Raw genomic sequence first — 22,675 nt, 5'->3', positions numbered from 1 at the left:
AATTCTACATTTGTCATCGTGGTATGCAGGATAATGTCATGTCATATACGACTGTTTTAGCATCACATCATATATGACTGGGACACATGTATAATATGAAACTAGAATTGCAACAAAACCATTATGTGCTATGATTATTAAATAGTTTTCCCAATGGCTGCTCAGGAATTTGTTTCTTTGTTTGCCTCAGTTTCTCTGTGATGTTCCTGGTGAGTCTATAGGTCTGCATGTAGAGGTAATGGGGAGATGAGGCTGTTGAATTCTTCAGGGGTGTTTCTCTGACATGATTTTGTCTCTACACATTCTGTATTACTAGCTGCTCTGAGCTGCTACTGCTCTAGTTTAAAACTCCTATGAAATTGCATGGCCATATGTACTTTTTGGAGTACACAGACCACGTACTTCCTGTGTATGTTTATTTTCTTTATGGGCATGCACCTTAGATCAGTAACTGCTTTAGTTGTATGCTTCCAGAAGTTCTGAGAACATGGAACTTTTCAGATGTAAAAACAGGAGGCCATGGCTTGCTCTTAGTGTGCTTCTGTAGGCATTTTTTCCACCTGATCTGTTTGCAGCCATTGTTTTGGTCCTGTTACTAACAAACTGATACTTCATCTGAGGAGTATCATTAGGCAAAGGAGGCCGTCCTAGACCTCAGGGACTGAAAGTGCTGCTCACACTGAATACTGGACGTTTTGGAGTATTTGTATGCTTATAGATAAAGCCAGACTTCATAGAATAAATATATAGGAAATGAAGCTAAAGTAAACTATTTATACTGCAGAATGTTCTGATCAAGCTTGGTCTTGTATTTTTTTATTTCAGTTACATGATGGTATCAAGGTTCTGGATCTTCAGAAGTCTCAAAATCAAGTTTTTCTGACGCTGCAGTCAAAAGGGTTGAAAGGAGGAGGTATGAAAAATACTTGTCTCTTTTTATAAACTAGAAGGTCAAAGCATTTCCTAATGCAATCTGGAGTTAATTGAAATTTTTCTCTTCTTTAAATGGGAAGCAATTATTTTTCTTGTAAATCCTAGGTATCCTTTCACTTGTTCTTTTAGTTCTCATCCAGGAAATTTAAACTTCTTTTAAGTGCCTTGGTGTTTAATTTTTTCTTTGTAATTTCATGTGTAGAAATTAGAATATTGCTGTCCTTTGGAATCAATAAAACTTGCCTTGCAGTAGCATTAATAGCTGTCTTGTCTCATACAAAATAAACTGAATACTTATAAGCAATTCAGATACCAAAAGTAACCACTGTGTAGAAAACTATACTATTGGTAAAAGCTTTTGATTTCTTTTTTTTTTTTTTGTTTGCTTTTTTTTGGATTCTGTATGTTTAGTTATATTTTTATTACAAAAACTGCAGGTGTATCTGTTTGTGTGGTATCTTGAATTAGATTATGATACCAGGATATCTTCAGAAATGCTCTAATTCAAATCTGTAATGTGTATGTTACTTGGTTGCTAGCAGTAATATTCTTTTAACAATAACTTTATAATAAAGGAATGAAGTAAATGCTAATGGGTTGTAGGATGAAGAAGGAAACCCTTCTTTTCATGCAGATATTTTATTTGGTGTCACACAATGTTGTATTTCTTAGCCTATGTAAGCCATGAGTGTACTGGATTATGGTTTTCCAGTGACAGAGGGAACTGAAGCATTTGTATATTAGCCAGAATTTCATGTTCACATTCTTTAGAACCTGCAGTGGTTAGAAAACACCTATTAAAATGGACCCATGGTTCGATGGCGTCAAATGTTTTTCTTTCATTCTTGACTGTTTGCTCTGATAATTTTTTGCTGTATGTAGGCTGTGTAGACTAAATAAAGAGTTTTTTCTTCTGAGCTGTTTTTTTTTTTCCTTACGAGTATAAGGAGAAGATAGTCTAGTAGCCCTAGGAAATCTTTCTTGGGAAAGAAAAACTATTGCTGTTTTTTGGGCCTAGGAATGAAATATTTGGCTGTGAGATTCTCTTAGAGATACTATTCTAAGCAGTCCATGTCTAGGTAAAGCACTTAACTTTTTCTTGCCCACAACTCTGATGTAAGTCTAAAAGATCTGAAGGCTTTAGCACCAGTCTTTTTTTTTTTTTTTTTTTTTTTTTTTCCGTTCTGGAGTCTTTCAGTTCTGAGATTTTTTTCTTACAGCAGATGAATCAAGGAAAGCCCTGAATTTCTAACTTCAGGAACTGCATGGTCAGTAGAGCCAAACACAGTGGTTGCTGAAATACTTTGAAGATCACCCACATCACCTCTGTGTACATTCATTACTGGTGTCTATCAAATAATGCATAAACTTTTCATATGCTCACAGAATAATTCATGTTGGAGGTCTCTACTCCAACCTTCTGCTCAAAGCAGGGTCAGCTCTGAGGTCAGACCAGGTTGGTCAAGGGTGCAAGACTGCACAGTCTCTCTGGGCTCCTGTTCCATGCTTGACTGTCCTTACTGTGGAAAAAGTTTCTCCTTCAGATTTGCAGAGCCAGTTTTGTGTTAAATATGACTGGCTCTAATACTCAAGAAAAATCAGTTTAGCCTTTGACATGATGCAGTAAGTCATGATCTCAAGATAGAGTAATTTTTGTGACATATATTAAACAGCTCTGCTCTTAGATCTAAAGAGTTAGAATATGTCTATCTTTAGTCTTTCACTTAAAAGTTACTTGTCTGTTTTTGTGGTTCCCATAGTGAAATGTGTTGTTTAAACATTTCCGTCTGCCTGCCCAATTTAGACTTAGAAAAGGTCGGTTTCTTGATTTTTGGATAATTTCTCCTAAGAAAAGAAACACCCAAACTTCCCTGCTGTTCATCAGTTCAGCTCATTTTTGGAGGTTTGCATTTTGCATGTTGGCTTTCATATACTTACATATGCTGTAAAAATAATTAAAAAAAGTTACAAAAATATTTTCCACACTGTCACTGTGAGTTGCAGTTTCTTGGCCTTTTTTTCATTGATGCTTAAATAAAGAATAATACAAAAATTTCCTAAAGACAAGAAGGTGTTTGATGTGTTTACTTGATGTTTTCTCAGCAAATAGATCTCTCTTATCTATCCCCCTTTTTCCACATTGCTGAGGATTCTGTGGTTTGGTTTTTTTGTCTAGTGTTGTGTTCTGTAGTATTTATAATATGTGTGTGTTTGAATCTGCACTTCATGTATACACATATATGCAGATGGGGAGAGAGGGAAAATAATTTATTAATAACTTTAAAGGGAAGTGATAAATGGGGCATCAGTAGAGTCTGTTTTCCTTGTGGAGCTTGCATCATTAATATTTGTTTGAAGCACATGTTTTAGAGGTTTGGATTTAAAGAGATGCTCTTTAGTCTCAGACTGGAGTTTGAATTGAGGACTATTGATCCTTTCATTCTGTGATAGACTCTTCCTCTTAGAGCAGGGCTAACCTTGCACTTAGTGGAGTCTATGTCCACCAGAACTTCATAATGCTTGGTAATACCTTTCTGAGACTCTTCTCCCTCCTGTGCTAAGCCCAGGTAATGCCAAAGCTAGCACCAGGCCCAGTGCCGTGATATGCCAGAACAGGAAGTGTACCCTAGAGCCAAAGTATACTATGCCTGTGTGTAGCTGTCAGTAGGGATCATCACTGGCTATAAAAAAGGTCAGAGCCACTGCTGCCCTAGGATACTGTCCTGCTACTTAAAACATAGCAGTCCTCTGGAAGTTGCTATATTTGAGCATCCAGTAGTTGGAGTTGGGGTATAACTGATATAAAGCCCCAAAATTTGTTTTATCCAAATATGAAACTGCATGCTGACATTAACATCAAGACTGCTATTTTATTTTTTTTAATAAAAAGATTTATAATGTAGTATTTTTACAGCTGATTTTGGGAATACAAGATTTTACAGTTTCAGGCCTTGAGTTAATTTAAATTTTTTTTCTAAATTCCCAGTAATTGTTTAGTGAGTATTTTTTTTTAATCTGAAAATAAGTGCATAGTAGCATAGTACACAGATTATTTTTTGTTTGTTTGTTTTTCAGGTCGTTTTGGACAAACAACTCCGCCACTTGTTGATTTTCTTAAGGATATTTTAAGAAGATACCCAGAAGGAGGACAGATTCTTAAGGTATACAACAAATTATACTTTGACATAAATATATGTCATTTAATATGCAAGACATAATACCATTAGTTTAACACTTGCCAGCAAATCCTGCAGTTGTCATACCTCATTAGATATTCATTCTAGTACAGGAGATACATGTTTCTGTGGACAACGCAAAGTGAGTTGTGTGGCTTCTTTTTGTGGTTAACGTCTCTGAGTTTGCTTGTCAAAGATGCCATTGTAATTTAGAAAAAAAAAAGAAATAAAATGATGTAACAATTAAATACAAGACTTCACTTTATGTGAGTGAGCTAAAATGTTTATTTTTTCTTGTTACTTTATTGTTCATCCCTACTATAAACTATGGTAAAACCACATAATAGTATATACAATTTTGGGGGAGGGGTTATCTTAGGATAAGGTTGGGATAAGCTGGAGACTTTAATAGGAGATTTTACTGTGCAATTTATTGGTAGCTAAATATATTTTCCTCAGTGAACTTTGATGATGTCACAAAGCTTCATCATTACATTAAGAGCACTTTTAAGATGGGAATCTTTGAGTGGCTCTTGGGATACTCGCTCTAGAGTGGTAAGAGTAATGAACCCATTAGTTTTGTATGGGCTGAAAACCGTTTTTAGTCTAGACATTCGTTCTTGTAACAAAAGAATGTCACAGGAATTTCTGAACTGAGGTTAGTGTTCTTTATGGTGTTTTATCATTGGTCCAGGAGACTTCAAAGTATGCAACAGTAGGGTATGTTATGTTGTGATGCTCCACATTTGAATGTTGAATTTACATGTACAAGCCTAACAATGGAAATGACAACATTGATTTAAGCATTAAATTTTTTTTCCATAAATAGGATGGTGAACTGGTAGAGTGGAATTCATCTCACCTTACTTTAAACATGTCTGGAACACCTCTCCTGTGAAGAAAGGCTGAGAGAGTTGGGGTTGTTCAATCTGAAGAAGAGAAGGCTCTGGGGAGCCCTTATTGTGGCCTTTCAGTACTTAAAGGGAACTTATAAGAAAGATGGAGAGGGACTTTATACCAAGGCCTGGGGCAAGGGTTTTAAACTGAAAGAGCATAGGGTTAGATTGGACATAAGGAAGAAATATTTTAAGATGGTTGTGAGGCACTGGAATAGGTTGCCCAGAGAAGTTGCGGACTCCCCATCATTGGAAGCGTTCAGTGTCGGGTTGGATAGATCTTTGAGCAACTTGATCTAGTGAAAGATATCCCTGCCCCATGGCAGGAGAGCATTGGACTAGATGATATTTCAAGGTCTCTTCCAACCCAAACCATTCAATGATTCTGTGATCTGAAAAAAACACAGATCGTTCTAAATTCGTCAAGTCTTGCAAGAGGAAAGACAGGTACTTGTAGAAGATGATTTGTCTGATTTATTCTAGCTTCCTATATTAACGTCTGGAAGTGCCAGTTTGATTTTTCCAAAGAGCATCTAGGGTGACTAGTTCATATTTGGATGTTAAACTTCTCATCCAGAATGCTTCATCGCATGGATGTTAGGAAATTAATTTCCTTAGTATATGGGAATACTAGATTCTAACTAATGGAATTTGGTACAGATATACATAATCTGTCTGTATATATGAAATACACGAATACAAATGGTGATGGTTGATGACAGTTCCTGCTGTCTCTTGGAAGGTTTTCTTTGCAACCCTGGAACTGGAAGTTGTGGATGCTTAAGATAAGCATATCTTAAATTTTTTTTTTTTTTTGGCAAACAGCATCCTGGATATGTTCTGAGCAGTGTCTGTTCATAGGATGGGTGCTTACTTTTTTACTATTTCCCAGTACTCTCTGAGTCTGTAAGATGCATTTGAATCATGAGGGGTTCAGACCTTAACAATTTAAACCAAATTTCTCATTTCAACATGAAGAAATAAGATAATGTCCTTAGAAATCAGATAGGTAAATCTAAAAGTAGAAATGTTCCTCTTTTCATGGTTTACAATTTAGAGTTAACAGACTGTTAGGGAGGGATTACTACCAGGAATTTTGCTCATCTCTTAAAATTGATTTCACTGTCTGGATTCTTCAAATACAATGCTGTTACAGCTGAAAGAGATGCTCCATGTGCCACAGTATGAATGCAAATCTGACTACATGTCAGTTTCCATGCTTACTACTTAATATTTCTAGAGGCTTTGGCTTTCTTTCCGTACCTGCTTGAATGTTTGCCATAATTACTCTTTTAAACTAAGAATTGCATGGTTTTTGTAATTAAATGTCATGGAGATTCTTTAAAAATGTATTATTTATGCTGAACTGTGGGTATATTCCTTGCTATCTCATCTTGCTTCAAAATTGTGTAGAAGTAACAATATAAACTATATTTTGGCTACTTGTGTAGTACACCTTATGGACTGAACATGCTGTCACAAAGTGAAAAATTGAGGGGTTATAGTTTTGAAACCAGATATTAGACAACAGTGATCTTATTTTACTGTCAACACTATATTAGAATGCAGCCTAGTCTGAAATATCTGCTGCTAGTTGATGCACTTTTAAAGTAAAGATTCATCTTGCTAGTAAGTCTTTTATTTTTATGCATAATTGAATGAAATTTATGTTTGTGTGACTACATTGGATGTGATGTACCTATGTAGCTTTTCAATTCAGATGAGATACTTCCTTATGCCAAATTTATATATACCCACACAAACATACACACACATGTATCTTGGTCTATATGATGTATGAGTGTGTATCTTTGGAGTCCTGATAAACTTTGATGATTCAGTGTAAATAGAGCATTGTGTGAAGCTCTAATCCTGTAGGTATTTATAATCGTGCTTACATGTCTGCAGTGTATAATGCTGTTGATATAAATGGGACTGGATAGACATATTTTATCAAATGGTAGTGATTACGAAACTAATTTGTTGACGTTTTAGTTAAGAGTTTTCCATAGGTCTCAACACTACTAATACTAATTAACAAATACTCAATCTTAGTTAAGATTTCTAGTCTATGCGTTTCATTCAACAGGTGAGCTCTGTTGATTCATGATTTAGAGTTACTGGCCAGAACTGTTTTGAAGCCCTTTGATGAAGGAGTGTTAGAAGTGAGCACCATGGCTCTTGAACAGTTGCTTCATACTGTGTCGTGTTAAGTTAAATGGGATTCAGTTGATGTAAAGAAGAGTGCTATGTATTGCCCTTTTATGACTTGTCGCCTCACTGTTGCCTTACAGCTGTTGTGTGGGCTTAAGAGTAAACTTTGATTTTTTTGTTTGTTTGTTTGTTTGTTTGGGGTTTCTTTTTTGTTTCTTCTGCCCTCTTGCATTGTTTTGAGGCTTGTACAGCTCCGTTTTGGGATAATATAGTATTAACAGTTTAGCAGCTTCAGGGGCTAGAGCACAACCCTTATGAGGAGCAGCTGAAGGAACTGGAGTTGTTTAGCCTGGAGAAAAGGAGGCTGAGGGGAGACCTTATCACTCTCTACAACTACCTGAAAGGAGGTTGTAGTGAGGTGGGTGTTGGTCTCTTCTCCCAAGTAATGAGTGATAGGACAAGAGGAAATGGCCTGAAGTTGTGCCAGGGAGGCTTAGATTGGTGAAGAAATTTTTCCTAATGTCCAAAGGGGTATCAGGCACTGGAAAGGGCTACCCAGGGAAGTGGTTGAGTCCCTACCTCTGGAGGTATTTAAAAGACAGGTAGATGAGGTGCTTAGGGACATGGTTTAGCGGTGGACTTGGCAGTGTTAGGTTAACGGTTGGCCTTGATGATTTTAAAGGTATTTTCCAACCGAAATGTTTCTATGATGTGTGGTGTTTTAGCTCCAAATTCAAATCACTTCTATAGTACTTATCTGAATATACCTTTTATAATGATGTCTATTTTCATTCTGGTAAACTGGATAAAATTATTTGGGTTGAAAAGTGTGAAAATAATTACACTTGAAACAATTGCTTATTATTTTCTATGGTTTAAATTGGAAAGCCATTGCTGGAATATGTACCCTATTACTGCATTATACTTTGTTTTTGTGTGTTTTTTTGCTGTCTCAGGAACTGATACAGAATGCAGAAGATGCTGGTGCCACAGAGGTTAGGTTTTTATATGATGAAACTCAGTATGGAACAGAAACTCTATGGTCAAAGGACATGGCACAATATCAGGGTAAATATAATTTTCATTATATTTGGCCACTATTCTTCAATATGCGTGTGGTTCTGTGGTTTTCTCCTTGCTGTATGGAGATGACCATATAGGGATGACTCCATTTCTACTACCACCTTACCAGGTGCATATTTTGTGTATGTTCTGATGTTGATAATTCTTTTCCAAAGCTGGTATTTGGTATTGAAGACTTTACACTGTCTTCTTGCAGGTTGTCAGTAGCAGCTTTCTGACTGCTTACAGTTAATGTTGTTTGAAAAAGTTTTCATGTTCTGCTTTATTCTAAGTCACTTCCAGGATGACTGTGCATCCTGTGGTTTATTTCCCTGGGTTCACTCAGTATCCCAAAATACAAGAAAGGATCTTTAATAGAGGAAGTAAACAAGTAAGACCTAGGATAAAAGAATACTTGGAATATTAAGTAATAATTTTCAGATTTTTTACATAATAACCTCTACCTTTTGAGAGCTATCTCCAGTTCTTAATGTAAAGGTGACCCTAGCCCCTTACATTTCAGCACTCTTCAGGCAGTTCCGTTTTCTTCCCCATCTCTTATTCTCTCACCCTTACACCAAGCTTTGCTCCATGCTGCCTGTATACTGAAACTGTAGTTTCTTGTAAACTTAAAATTTTTACATCATCTGATACAGATTTGTGTGGTAGAGGTCAGTTATGTATTTATCAAACAAATGAGTTTGCATAATCTTCCCAAAAGGCATTCAGTCGTGATAGAAAGATTTCAATGATGAATGATCTGCTGCTTGTTTCTAGCTTTTTTTTCAGTTGTTAATCAGCGTCATTATATCTTCTAATTTGAATTTGTCTGTCTTACTTTCTAGACACAGGTTATTGTAATATCTTTCCATGCATTCCCTTCCAGTGGAGGCATTAATAGACTGTGATAAGTACATCTTTCAAACATATTTTTGGTAGACTGAACAGATTGAGTTTAAGCCTTGTGCCACAGGACGCTGCTTCTTTCAGAAGTTTTGTTGCTTTCTGTTCAGTTTTTCAGAATCATTGTTTTAAAATGTGGACACCAGAATAGATACCACATCAGAATATAAATCTCTTAAGTAACATATACAGAGGTAAATCCATCTTCTTGCTTCTGGTTTTGCTGCTACTCTGTACTTCCCTTTCATCACTAAGCATAATTTGATGTCAGCTTGAGTTATAGTTTCCCCATTAAATTTGCACATGCATACTTTAAATAAATACTTTCAGTTCTCTAAGTCCATTTCCTAGAAATTTTTAACAGTAAATAGTTTTATTCTGTCATCTTTTTAACAATAGGGCCAGCATTTTATGCCTACAATGATGCAATTTTCACCCCTGAGGACTGGCATGGTATACAGGAAATAGCAAGAAGCAGGAAGAAAGATGATCCCCTGAAAGTTGGAAGATTTGGAATTGGCTTTAATTCAGTTTATCATATAACAGGTACTCTCAGTAGATATATTAAAATGAAAATGTTGAAGTTTCAAAATTGTTTAATTATTTTAGGTATTCATCAAACATTTAATATTTTCTCTATAGTGCATTTTTAAATTAGATCCCTGGCTAAGTTTCCTTAAGAAGCATTCATATTTTTCTAAAACTATATAAGGTATCCTTTGGATTTTGAAGGTTTTTGGAGGCATTTTGTTCCTTCTAGTAACATCATTATGTACTTAGTCCCTTATATTGAAATGAACATTCCTTTACATTGTTATTTCAGTTATGCAATGCTGTTCATATTAGAGAGTCCCATAATACAGAGTAGATGTGTGAGTAGAAATGTGACACTTTAGACTAGATTGAAACTTTTAAGCAGGGTCTTTGCATAATAAGAAGTGATTTTATTTCATGCTAGAAATGATATTCCGTAATACAAGTATATGCACATTTACATTTGAGAGAGAGTGTACTCTTTCACAAGCTGGTGATATTCCATCTTGAAACCTGTTATTCTGGCAAAATGTTTTACTGCCATACAGATGGTGGTGATGGGTTGGGTGTTTATGGGTAAGAATCAGGGAGAAGACCAACAAGGCAGATATCATGGTGGGAGTCTGTTATAGACCACCCAACCAGGATGAAGAGGCCAATGAAATATTCTGTTAGCAGCTGGGGGAAGTCTCACAATTGCTATCCCTTGTTTTTGTGGGGGACTTTAACTTACCAGACATCTGCTAGAAATGCAGCACAGCAGAGAGGAAACAGTCTAGGAGGCTCCTGAAGTGTGTGGAAGATGACTTCCTGACACGGTGAGTGGACCAACTAGGGAAGGCACCCCACTGGACCTGTTTGCGAACAGAGAAGGACTTGTGGGTGATGGGGCAGTTGGAGGCCGTCTTGGGCATAGCAATCACAAAATGATAAGTTCTCCATTCTTAGGAGAAGTAAGGAGGGGGGTAAGCAGAACTGCTATCTTGGACTTGCAGAGGGCAGACTTTGGCTGGTTTAGGAGCCTGGTTCAGAGGGTGATGCCCATCTAGAAGAAGGGCTGGAAGGAGGATCCGGGGAGCTTACAGGCCTGTTGGTCTGACCTCTCTGCTGGGGAAGGTTATGGAGCAGATCATCTTGAGTGCCATCATGCGTCATGTACAGGACAAACAGGTGATCAGGCTCAGTCAGCATGGGTTTATGAAAGACAGGTCCTGCTTGATTAACCTGATCTCCTTTTATGACAAGGTGACCTGCTTAGTGGACAAGGGAAGGGCTGTGAATGTTGTTTACCTAGACTTTAGTAAAGCCTTTGACACTATTTCCCACAGCATTCTCCTGGAGAAACTGGCTGCCCATGGCTTGGATGGGCATATGCTTCCACTGGGTAAAAAACTGGCTGGATGGCTGGGCCATCGATGACATTGAGGTGCTTGAGCATGTCCAAAGAAGGGCAACAAAGTTGGTTGAAGGGTCTGGAGCACAAGTTTTATGAGGAGCGGCTGAGGCAACTGGGGTTGTTTAGCCTGGAGAAGAGGAGGCTGAGGGGAAACCTCATTGCTCTTCTGAAAGGAGGCTGTAGCGAGGTGGGTGTTGGTCTCTTCTTCCAAGTAACAAGTGATAGGACAAGGAGAAATGGCCTCAAGTTGCACCAGGGCAGGTTTAGGTTGGACATTAGGAAAAATTTCTCCACCAAAAGGCTTGTCAAGCATTGGAAGAGGCTGCCCAGGGAAGTGGTTGAGTTCCCATCCCTGGAGCTATTTAAAAGACGGGTACGTGTGGTGCTTAGGGACGTGGTTTAGTGGTGGACTTGGCAGGGTGAGATTAACGGTTGGACTTGATGGTCTTAAAGGTCTTTTCCAACCTAAATGATTCTATGGTTGTATGATTCTAAGCATAAGAGGCATATTTTTGCTGAAATAACATTTTTAACTTGTGAAGTGAGTTTATGAGGCACAGGATGTTTTTTTCACAATATGTTAATTAGTAGAGCATGAATAAAAGCTTAGTTAATAGGTTCAGTGGTTTTATAATTCTGGGAAATTATGCTTTTAAAAGTACAAGATTACTGTTTGCAAGCCTTCAAGATCTGCAAAGTATGAATGTAATAGAATATATCTTTAGTAAATTAATTTTTTTTCTGAAAATATTGGAAAGATAAAAGTATAGAGTTGAAAAAAAAATTATACTTTTTGTTGCTCACCGTTTGCTAAAATTCAAATAGTTGAATGACTACTTGTATATTTAATTGCAGTGTGGGGGTGTGCTTGTTTCTTCCTGTCAATAAGCACTGAATTATATGTTATCAGAGTTATACTAGGTTTATCACAGTTTTCTAATATTTGTTTTTCCTGCCCTTTTAAAATTTGTTCCTTAAGACTGTATTTGAAAAGTATGGTTTTTAGGATTATTAATAGTCGGTTTTTGTGTATACAGATGTCCCTAGTATTTTCAGTGGTGACCAGATTGGAATGCTTGATCCCCATCAAACCCTTTTTGGACCTCATGAATCAGGCCAGTGTTGGAATCTAAAAGAAGACAGCAAGGAAATCAATGAACTTACAGACCAGTTTGCACCATTCATTGGTGTATTTGGCAGCACTAAGGAAACCTTTAAGAATGGAAACTTTCCTGGTACCTTTTTCCGTTTCCCACTTCGTCTGCAGCCTTCCCAACTGAGCAGCAATGTTTATGACAAACAGAAGGTTTTGGAGCTGTTTGAATCCTTCAGAGCAGATGCAGACACAGTATTGCTCTTCTTGAAGAGTGTTCAGGATGTTTCATTGCATGTTAGGGAAGCTGATGGAACGGAGAGGCTGATTTTTAGAGTAACCGCTAGTGAGAACAAGGCCTTGAAACATGAAAGACCCAATTCAATCAAAATCTTAGGAACTGCAATAAATCAGTATTGTAAGGGAGTTCCAAGCAATAGCATAACATGTGTGACATACCATGTAAATATAGTTGTAGAAGATGAGAGCGTTAAGGATGCACAGAAAACATCTTGGTTGGTATGTAATTGTGTAGGTGGACGAGGAATGTGTACTGAACTGGATTGTTTAGCTGATGATTTGAAGTTTGTTCCTACTATTGGAATAGCCATGTCTTTATCAGCTAACGGGGAGGAAAAAGGAGCTGTAGCAGATTTTTCAGGAAGAGCATTTTGTTTTCTGCCTTTGCCTCCAGGTGAAGAAAGCAAAACTGGACTCCCAGTTCATGTTAGTGGTTTCTTTGGTCTCACAGACAATAGGAGGAGTATCAAATGGCGAGAGCTGGATCAATGGAGAGATCCAGCAGCTCTGTGGAATGATCTTCTTGTGGTAAATATAGTGCCAAAGGCATATACCACCCTTATTTTGGAAGCTATCAAACGAATGGAGACCGAGAAGAATTCGGATTTTCCACTGTCAGCTGAAAGAATTTATAGGTTATGGCCTGATGAGAACAAAATCAGGGTACCCTGGAAACCAGTCATAGTACCTCTCTTTAAAGAGCTGCTCCAGCATGCAGTTATTTACTCAGTGAGTAATCAGTGGATAAAGGTGGAACAGGTCCACTTTTCTGAAATGGATGAGAGTGTGGAGTACACACTGTCTGTTCTCAACTACCTCCAGAATTCAGGGAAGCAGATTGCCAAGGTACCAGCAAATATTTCTAGTGCAGTGCATCTTACTGTTTCTACTGCTAAAGCTGTGAAAAAAGTGACTCCTGCTGTAGTACGGCAAGTACTAAGAAAATCTGGACACAGTGGACCAGCTGAAGAAAAGCTTCATCTTTTGGAATTTGTGCTTTCTGATGGAGTCTACAGTGAACTGATTGGACTGGAGCTTTTGCCATTACAGAATGGAAATTTTATTCCTTTTTCCTCATCTGTGTCAGAACAGGATGTAGTTTACATAACCTCAGAAGAATATCCCAGGTATGCTTAATAATTTAAATGCTGGGTTTTGTTAGTTTAAATGTTGAAACAGAGCTTCAGACTTATTTGCTTATCAGCACACAAGATGATATGCAGCAGCCTGTAGTGTAAAGAATAATGCATAGATAGAACTCAGTTTTCTCTATGTATGTACATGTTTGTGTGCATATGTCTCATTTGAAATGAGACAGGTTATATTTCAAATTAGCTCTCTGAGAATTATGAGCAGGAGGTGGTTAGAAACATGCACACTAGGAAGTACATTAAATTAGGTAATGATAAAAGCTTTTCTTAAAGCCTGAGATCACTTCAGGCTTTTTTTTTTTTTTTTTTTTTTTTTTAAAACACAGCACTCTTACTTTCAGTGAAGGGCTTAGTACTAAACACTTACTTCCTGAAACCAGTAAGCAGATACTACCATGGAAAGATGTGATTTTTGTCTTCTACATCTGCTCTCCCTTTGTTCTTTCCAGTCCCTCTCCAATTATCTTTTTTCCCTTTATTTCCCAGCTCCATCAATGTACCAACTTGCTTCACATTTCATTTGTCAGTAAAGCTTGCACTGACACTGGGGAGGGGATAGGGAAGAGCAGGCTTGGGGTCACCGGGGGGAAACCATGACTACTGCTTTTTATGTCTATACTGGATTATGCATGTATAAAAGATTTGTTAAATCTGGACCCTTCTCCAAGTAATTGCTTAAGAGGTACTGCTTGAAGTCACTCAGACACATCAGATGTCTTACCTGTAGCTGGTCTTCCTTACAAAGTGTTACCCGTACGTATGTTCACAACCACTCCTTCTCCTTTCCCTCAGAATTCCGCTAATTTTCAGATCCTCAGCTTGAGAGAATGTGACATTTTACATGCACTTTGCTGCTTTTACTGCCCTATGAACTGTTTATACAGGAAGTAGAGGTGGGTTGGAGTGTGCCAATATAGATATTATTAAGGTTGTTATGTAAACTGTGGTTTGAATATATGTGTAGACAACACATCTTCAAGAAAAGCAGTTGGATGCAGGTAACTTGTCATACTGTGTTGCTTAAGGAGAGGTTTTTTTCCAAGTCTGCTGCTGATCTTTTTCTATTATATTCTAAACCCAAGATCTTTCTTGTTCTGGACAATTCAGGTTATTTATGAGGGGATTAACACTACTCAGAGCCTGTGATTCTAGTGTCTTCTTTTACAAAATAATAATTCTCTAGCATCTGTTCTGAGATGATTTATCTTTTGCTAGTCTTTTACTTTGTTTCTTCTTCCAGAAGTTAAGCCAGTACATTAATAGAGAAAACATTTCCATGATGAGACTAACAAATTTTCCTTACAGCCCTGCTTCAGACTGGTCACAAGATACTTTTCTGGGAACTTAACGATACCACTATATCTTGTTCAGTTAGTGTTGTTAATGGACTTTGGTTAGTCTTGTAAAACTGATAAAAAGCGCATTATACCAGGCATAAATCTACTTGCTAACACTGATAATACAGAAATTTGAAATAGTAATGCTTTATTTGCCTCTGTTCTTGCCTATAGTAATTGTTTTTCATTCTGATGTTACAAATATGAGAAATGACTTATGCTAGATGTTTTAAGACACCTTCAACTTAGGAGTTTGGCTTTTTGCGTATTCAAATTTGGAGCCTGCTTAAAAAGCTGAAATAAGCTTTTATGAATTTATTTCTATTAACACCTGTGGAAGAACAAGGAAGATTCTGTGTTGGTTTACATATAATTGACATACCTGCTGTCAAACTAGATAGTTATTTTTTATTTCAAGAAGACAAAAGCCCTAAAAAAATACTTAGTTTTAAGTGCTCACATAAAGGAAGGGGGGAGGGAAAGGGCAGGATGAGACTGATTCTTGGCTACAATAGTCTTAACCACTGTCTGCAGATCTTTTGCAATCAGCACATCTGTGTGAAGTCCTAGAATTACATGTAATTTTTTTTATATGCTTTCAAATTCAATCTTTAAGAGATGTGGAATAACAGGTGCTATTTTACTTTTTTTTTTTTTTTTTTTTTTTTGGTTACAATACAAATAGATGAAAATAATTTTCTAATCCCAATTTTTCTATCAAGAGAAAACTTGCTTAGACCTGCTTTGAAAAGGAGAGTAGTTAGAAAAATCAGTTTCTTACTACTGTCTGGTTCTAAATGTATGATTTTCTCATAAGAAGATGCCTGCTGAAAACCCAATTCTGCATATGTAAGCGATAGCTTTGTATGTGACTGTCTTACCATAATGATTACCATGCTGGTAATTTCTGTGCAGCAACATAAATCAATTAGATGCTTTGCTAAAGTGTATTTTGGTTTTTTTGTTTGTTTGTTTTGGTTTGGTTTTATGGTGTGCTTAGATCACTCTTCCCTGGCCTGGAAGGAAGGTTACTTTCTGATGACCTGAAGCCTGAGGTTCTAGCTGCTTTGAAAGAAGCTGCCAAAAGCCGAGGTAATATGTCTTTTGTGTTCTCATATAGTGAAATAGATAGCTTGCTAATGGTTGAACAGACTAGTTCTAAACCCAAGTTTAAAGCAATGCCTTTTGTGAAATGAAGTTCACATAAATAAGGTAGTCATCTAAAAAATATATTTAAGATACAATAGACTATGTCGTTTGAATTACAGATGACAAATAAAAATTATAAACGAACAAAAAAGAAAAGGCAAGGGAAGAAGGATGGAAATTATCAATAAAAGAATAGATATTAACTGGGTAAAGCAATGATCTGAGAGCTGGAGCACCTCTCCTATGAGGGCAGGCTGAGGGAGTTGGGCTTGTTCAGCCTGGAGAAGAGAAGGCTGCGGGGAGACCTGATTATGGCCTTTCAGTACCTAAAGGGGGCCTATAGGAAAGAGGGGGAAAATCTTTTTAGTAGGGCCAGCTGTGACAGGACAAGGGGTAATGGTTTCAAACTAAAACAGGGTGGATTTAGACTGGATATAAGGAGGAAATTCTTTACAATGAGGGTGGTAAAACACTGGGACGGGTTGCCCAGGGAGGTGGTGGAGGCCCCATCCCTGGACCTCTGGGGGCCCCTTCCAACCCAAACTATTCTATGATTCTATGATTTATTCAAGGTTCAGTATTTTTATGCAAATAGTATTTCTCCACTTAAGACCGTCTGAATTCTATTTTGTGTTTGTAGTATCTGCATACTAGACATAGAATACTGTAAATCATTGCCTTGATTTGTTTTTTTTGGTACCCTTTATCAATGTCTTCAGTCATTCAGTCACAGTCTCCATTTCTTCAGTCTGTGTTCTGACCTTTTTCCCCCTCAGTCCTTTATGTGTTCTTGGTTTATTATTCTTCCTGTTCAGTTGGAAACCTACTCCTTTGTCCATGGTTTCATCATTGCTTCATTATAAAAAATAATAGAAAAGTAAGATAAATCTGAGGCTAAGATGATATTTTAAAGTATGGCAAAGCATCTATGAAAAGACTGAAAGAATTTGGAGTGACTTACTGCACAAAGAGTGTAAATATTTAAAATAAAATAAATTGTGTAGAAGATATGAAATCAGTCACCAGACAGCAAGTCTGAAACTACTATAAAGCAAAACTGTGTTCTAAAAAGTAGATTTGTCAAAGCCTTATGGGCATAAGTGTTGTGTCTATTGCTGCAGAAGAATATGCTAATTTTTTTACTGTTAATTTCCCCCAGTACTGTTTTTGATTTTTTTGTTTTGTTTTAATACAGACTATAAACTGTTGAAAGTAGTGACTACTTTAAATTGTCTATCCAGACAGTGCTTATTCTTAATCTGGGATAGAACCATAAAGAACTACTGTTTACTGTAGTAGTAATTGCTGGGACTTTAAAAGAACATATATACAGATCAAGACAGCCATAGTGAGATTAGATGGATGAAAAATTGTATGGAAGACAGGAATGTTAGCTTTGACAAATGCCAGTTCCTTGTGATGATACCTTAAATTGACTTTAGAGATGCATTGTACTAGACAATTTTCTCCAAGTCACAAAGCAGTCCAAAACCATGCTTAAATTAAAAACAAAACAAAACAAACCCAAAACAGAGCAAACCAAGCAAAACAAAATACAAGTTTGACAGACTGTATGCTCAACTACATCTTAAACAGAAAAAGCAGCGGTGACTAAAATGAAAAAAACCTATATATTCGTAAAGCAATCCCATACTGAGTTCTTATAGGACAATCCTTCGCTTTCAGGCTTGGTCTCTGAGTTGCAGCAAACTCTGTCTGGGCTTTTTAGGTCCTGGGAAGACTTCTGGTCACATTTAAGGTCTTGGTTCTGTCTCTCTTCTTCCTCTGGTAGTTTCTTTGAAAGACATTTTTCTCATGACTTGTTCTTGGTTGGTAGTATGCCTCTTACTGATTAGAAGAACGTATTTTTGTAAATGAATATGACAAGTATAATTCTTCTAAATCTTCTAGAAATGCCTAAGGACTTTTAGATAATCCTTTGCAAGACTGTAGTGTCTGCTTTTCTCTTCATTCTACCTCCTCCTAAATTATTCTTCATTCTAAGATTTTGCATAATAGTGAAGTACAACTGCAGTACCATAAAAGTTGTATGTTATTATAAATAAGAAGTATTAGAGGGTTTTTTGGCAGGTTTTGAAACCTTAACTGTCAAGAGTTTCTTATATGGCTCTAGAGATTATATCCGAGAGAATCCTGATACAGTTGCAGAAATAGAAATCTTCTTGTATTATTTCTTTGAGAAAATGGGATGCATTTTTTTTGTTGTGTTGTACAAAGATAACCAGATCTTTTGTTGTCTCTCCTAAAATGTGTACTGAATTTTTCTAGTTAATAACTGTTTCTATATTTAGAGTGTTAATGTGCAACTCACAAGCTAATTTCTAAAAATGGATTTGATTATATTCTAGCCCAACAGCTTCTCTGGGGATTTTCAGGTATGGTTATTAACTGAAGATGTGCTGGTTTGGATTGAAGCTTGATATTTGTGTGAATTTGATGAATAGCTATTCTCATTACCCCAGCTTTCATGTAAACAAAACTTGTCAAATAGAGCTGCCGAAAGATAGCTACCAAAGATAATTACGAAAAGAGTTTTAAATACAGTTGAGGGGAAGTGCATGTTGATGAAGGAAACTTTGTAGTTATGTTACACAGCAATGATCAATATTTTCATTGGTGTATTTATATATTTTTTCAATAAATTCCGGTGCAGAAAGATTTCCAGTATTTTAAGATTACATGTATAGATTTTAAAACAGGATTTCTAAGGATTTGTGCTCAAATAATGGGATTTAAGCTTAGCTTTTAAGTAGATTCTTACCTTGCAGGCCCACTGCTGCAAGTATTTCTCACTTTCACAAGGCTGCTATGTTTACTGTGTTTTCTGTTCAACAGAACTGACAGAATGCATAGGTCTGTAGGCATGAAGTTAAAGGAAAAAAATGTTTTCTGAAGGATGTCTTCTTACTACCGATTTCCAGCAGAGCAGGGACAGTAGATAATATCTTTAATTGGACTGTTGCTTTTAAGGAAATGGCAGTGCTATCTAGATGGAGGAAAAATATGAAATGCCTTGCTTCCATTTCTGTCATTGTCTTTGATGTCATTGGAAATCGTAGTGTTATTTATATATTCTGTACTCTTTTCTTACCCTCACACATTCTGTAATTTTTAAGTATAAGCTGTCTTAATGATAATTAAGACATGAGTGTTAACATATATTTCTTTTAGTGAAGGCTTTGATAATAAGAATAAAAGCATATACACCTAAACTTAGTTTCAGCACTCCTTGCACAGCTGAGTTTTGGTGATTGTCAGTTTTAGTGTATGATCATCTGCCCCATAGCTGCTCTTTGCTATATCTAATAAATAATCTTTAAAATCTGCCTGAATCTTTGCATTTAGAGACAAACAAATAATGGATTAGATTCTTATTTACTGCTAGCCAAATAATTAGTGTGAAGACTCAACCAAACAAAAAAATACACTTGAGGCTTCTATTTTGATTGTAAATCCATAGTTGCTATGTATGCCTGAGAACTCTTGTGTCAAACTAACAAATGTGATAACATATTGATAATTTGCAATTTGTTTTTATTTTTATACTAATATGGAATGTATTCACTTCTAATTAACTCCTAAAAGCTCCCCCTAAAAGGGGAGCTGGTGTCTGCAGTTCTATTTAACAAACAGTTTTTTCCACAAAATGAAAAGACAGGACAAAAGTTAGATTTTTTTTTATTTTATTTTATTTTTAAAATTTATTTTTATATTTCCTTTCCCAGCCTAATAACCAAAAGCACTTTGCTATGTAACTCTGCTCTGTGATTTTCATGCCTTTCCCATTTTGCTATAATTTCAGGAAGGCCATGCACTCAGCTGCAGCTTTTGAACCCAGAAAGATTTGCCCGGCTCGTTAAAGAAGTTATGAACAGCGTGTGGCCTGGCAGAGACATGGTGGTACAATGGTATCCAGGTTTGGAAGACAAAAATCACCCATCAGTTTCCTGGCTTAAGATGGTCTGGAAGAACCTATATATACATTTTTCTGATGACTTGAGCGTGTTTGATGACATGCCGCTTATCCCCAAGACACCGCTGGAGGAGAACCAAACATCAGTGGAACTGGTTAGATTTAGGAATCCATCACCTATCATTCTGGAAGATGAATCTGAGACTCAGCTCCCGGAATACTTAGCTGATATTATTCAGAAAGTTGGTGGAGTTGTACTTAAGAAGCTGGATACTTCTATCCAACATCCACTTATAAAAAAATATGTGCATCCACCATTACCAAGTGCTGTTTTACAAATAATGGAAAAAATGTCCTTACAGAAACTATGCAGTCAGGTTGCATCATTCCCATCAACACATAAAGATGCTCTTAGGGCATTCTTAGCTAGTTTAACTGATGCAAATGAAAAAGAGAGAAGAATTATTCAGGAATTGGTAATATTTAAAAAAATTGAAAAATCATCTGATGAAAGTGTCCCTGTTTTTACTGGGCTAAAAGGCAGTAAGGTATTACACCACACTGCCAAAATTCCTCCTGGTCTAAGATTTTCTATTCCAATAATTGACAGCAGTGATGAAGCTACTATTCGCTTAGCTAACTTGCTGAAAATAGAACAGCTAAAGAGCACAGATTGCTTGAAGTTTGTTATACAAGACATTAGAAGTGATTTTTATTCATACGATGAAACAACACAGATAATGCAATGGGTTCTTGAAAATCTGACTTTTCTGAAAAATGAGAATACAGATGTAATAGATTGGCTAACATCACTGAAGTTTATTAAGATTTCACAGGAAAAGATAACATCAGCAAATGAGCTCTTTGATCCTGAGGTAGAACTTCTACAAAATTTGTTTTATGCTGAGGAGGAAATTTGCTTCCCCCCTGTTATTTTTACATCTTCAGATATTCTTCATTCTCTGAGACAAATAGGCTTAAAAAATGAGGCCAATCTTGAGGAAAGTGATATTATGAGAGTGGCAAATAAAATTGAAAGTTTGCATGCTAACTCCAACACCAATCATGATTTACTGTTAAGAAAAGCTAGAACTCTCTTGATGATTTTGAACAAAAACCATACATTGCTTCACTCAGCTGAAACAAAAGCTGCGCTGAAAAAAATAAAATGGATTCCCGCATGTAAGGAAAGACCTCCAAATTATCCAGGATCCTTAGTTTGGAAAGGAGATCACTGTAATCTGTGTTATCCACCAGAAATGTGTGATATATCTCATGCAATTTTAGTTGGTTCCTCAGTTCCTCTTGTGGAAAATGTGCTGTTGGATATAGAAAAAGCACTTGGCATCCCCACCAAGCCCAGCATAAAAGCAGTCTTAAAGCATTTCAAGGTGGTGGTCGATTGGCACAGTTCTAAAACCTTCAGTGATGAGGATTATTATCAATTTCAGCATATCTTGCTTGAGATTTATGGATTTATGCATGATCATCTAGAAGAAGGCAAAGAAGCTTTTAAAGCCCTGAAATTTCCCTGGGTTTGGACAGGTAAAACGTTTTGTTCCCTCACACAAGCAGTAATAAAGTCAGTACCTGATCTTGATCTCCAGCCTTATCTACATTATGTGCCAAAAACTATGGCGAAGTTTCACCAGTTGTTTAAATGTTGTGGTTCAATTGAGCAGTTAACACCAGACCATGTTTCTATGGTAATTCAGAAAATATATCTAAAAAGTGAGCAGTCGCTCTCGGAACAAGAGAGTAAACAAAATCTTCACATTATGTTGAGCATTATAAGATGGCTGTACAGCAATCAGATTCCTGCAAGTCTGCATACACCCATGCCACTATACAGTGGGAAACTTCCTTATAAACTTGCAATGAGGCCAATTCATGAGTGCTGTTATTGTGATATCAAAGTTGATGACTTAAATGATTTGATTGAAGATTCTGTTGAACCAATAATTTTGGTGCATGAAGACATACCAATGAAAACTGCTGAGTGGTTAAATGTCCCATGCCTTAGCACAAGATTGATTAATCCAGAAAATATGGGATTTGAGCAATCTGGGCAAAGAGAGCCTCTCACTGTAAGAATTAAAAACATTCTGGAAGAATACCCTTCCATTTCAGATATCTTTAAGGAGCTTCTTCAAAATGCTGATGATGCTAATGCAACAGAATGTAATTTTCTGATTGACATGAGAAGAAATATGGATATAAGAGAGAATCTTCTGGATCCAGGAATGGCAGCATGTCATGGTCCAGCTTTGTGGTCATTCAATAATTCTGAATTTTCTGACTCAGATTTCCTAAATATAACTCGATTAGGAGAGTCTTTAAAAAGGAGTGAAGTTGACAAAGTAGGAAAATTTGGACTGGGATTCAATTCTGTTTATCATATCACTGATGTTCCTATTATTTTGAGCCGGGAGTTCATGATTATGTTTGATCCAAATGTTAACCATATCAGTAAGCATATTAGAGATAAATCTAACCCTGGGATCAAAATCAACTGGAGTAAACAACAGAAGAGGCTGCGAAAATTTCCCAATCAGTTTAAGCCATTTATAGGAGTTTTTGGTTGCCAGCTACCACTGACAGTAGAATCTCCTTACAGCTACAAAGGAACGCTTTTCAGGCTGTCCTTTAGAACTCAG

General features: G+C 36.7%; 1 protein-coding gene across 1 annotated transcript in view; it reads left to right on the top strand.

Moving 5' to 3' along the window:
- Window positions 1–829: 829 nt before the first annotated feature.
- SACS (sacsin molecular chaperone) overlaps window positions 830–22,675 on the top strand; it is a 32,279-nt gene continuing 10,433 nt past the window's right edge. The window contains exons 1-7 of the mRNA XM_035900428.1: window positions 830–913; window positions 4,009–4,094; window positions 8,116–8,227; window positions 9,524–9,670; window positions 12,092–13,574; window positions 15,936–16,027; window positions 19,908–22,675. Of these exons, the coding sequence (XP_035756321.1) occupies window positions 8,212–8,227; window positions 9,524–9,670; window positions 12,092–13,574; window positions 15,936–16,027; window positions 19,908–22,675 (4,506 nt within the window). The 5' untranslated portion in view covers window positions 830–913; window positions 4,009–4,094; window positions 8,116–8,211. The remainder of the gene's footprint in view (window positions 914–4,008; window positions 4,095–8,115; window positions 8,228–9,523; window positions 9,671–12,091; window positions 13,575–15,935; window positions 16,028–19,907) is intronic.

The sequence above is a fragment of the Egretta garzetta genome, unplaced genomic scaffold (assembly GCF_000687185.1).
Source record: "Egretta garzetta isolate BGI_Z169 unplaced genomic scaffold, ASM68718v1 scaffold98, whole genome shotgun sequence".
Classification (NCBI taxonomy): domain Eukaryota; kingdom Metazoa; phylum Chordata; class Aves; order Pelecaniformes; family Ardeidae; genus Egretta; species Egretta garzetta.
Note: the sequence above shows the minus strand (reverse complement) of the source record. Positions and strands in the feature narration are given on the sequence as shown.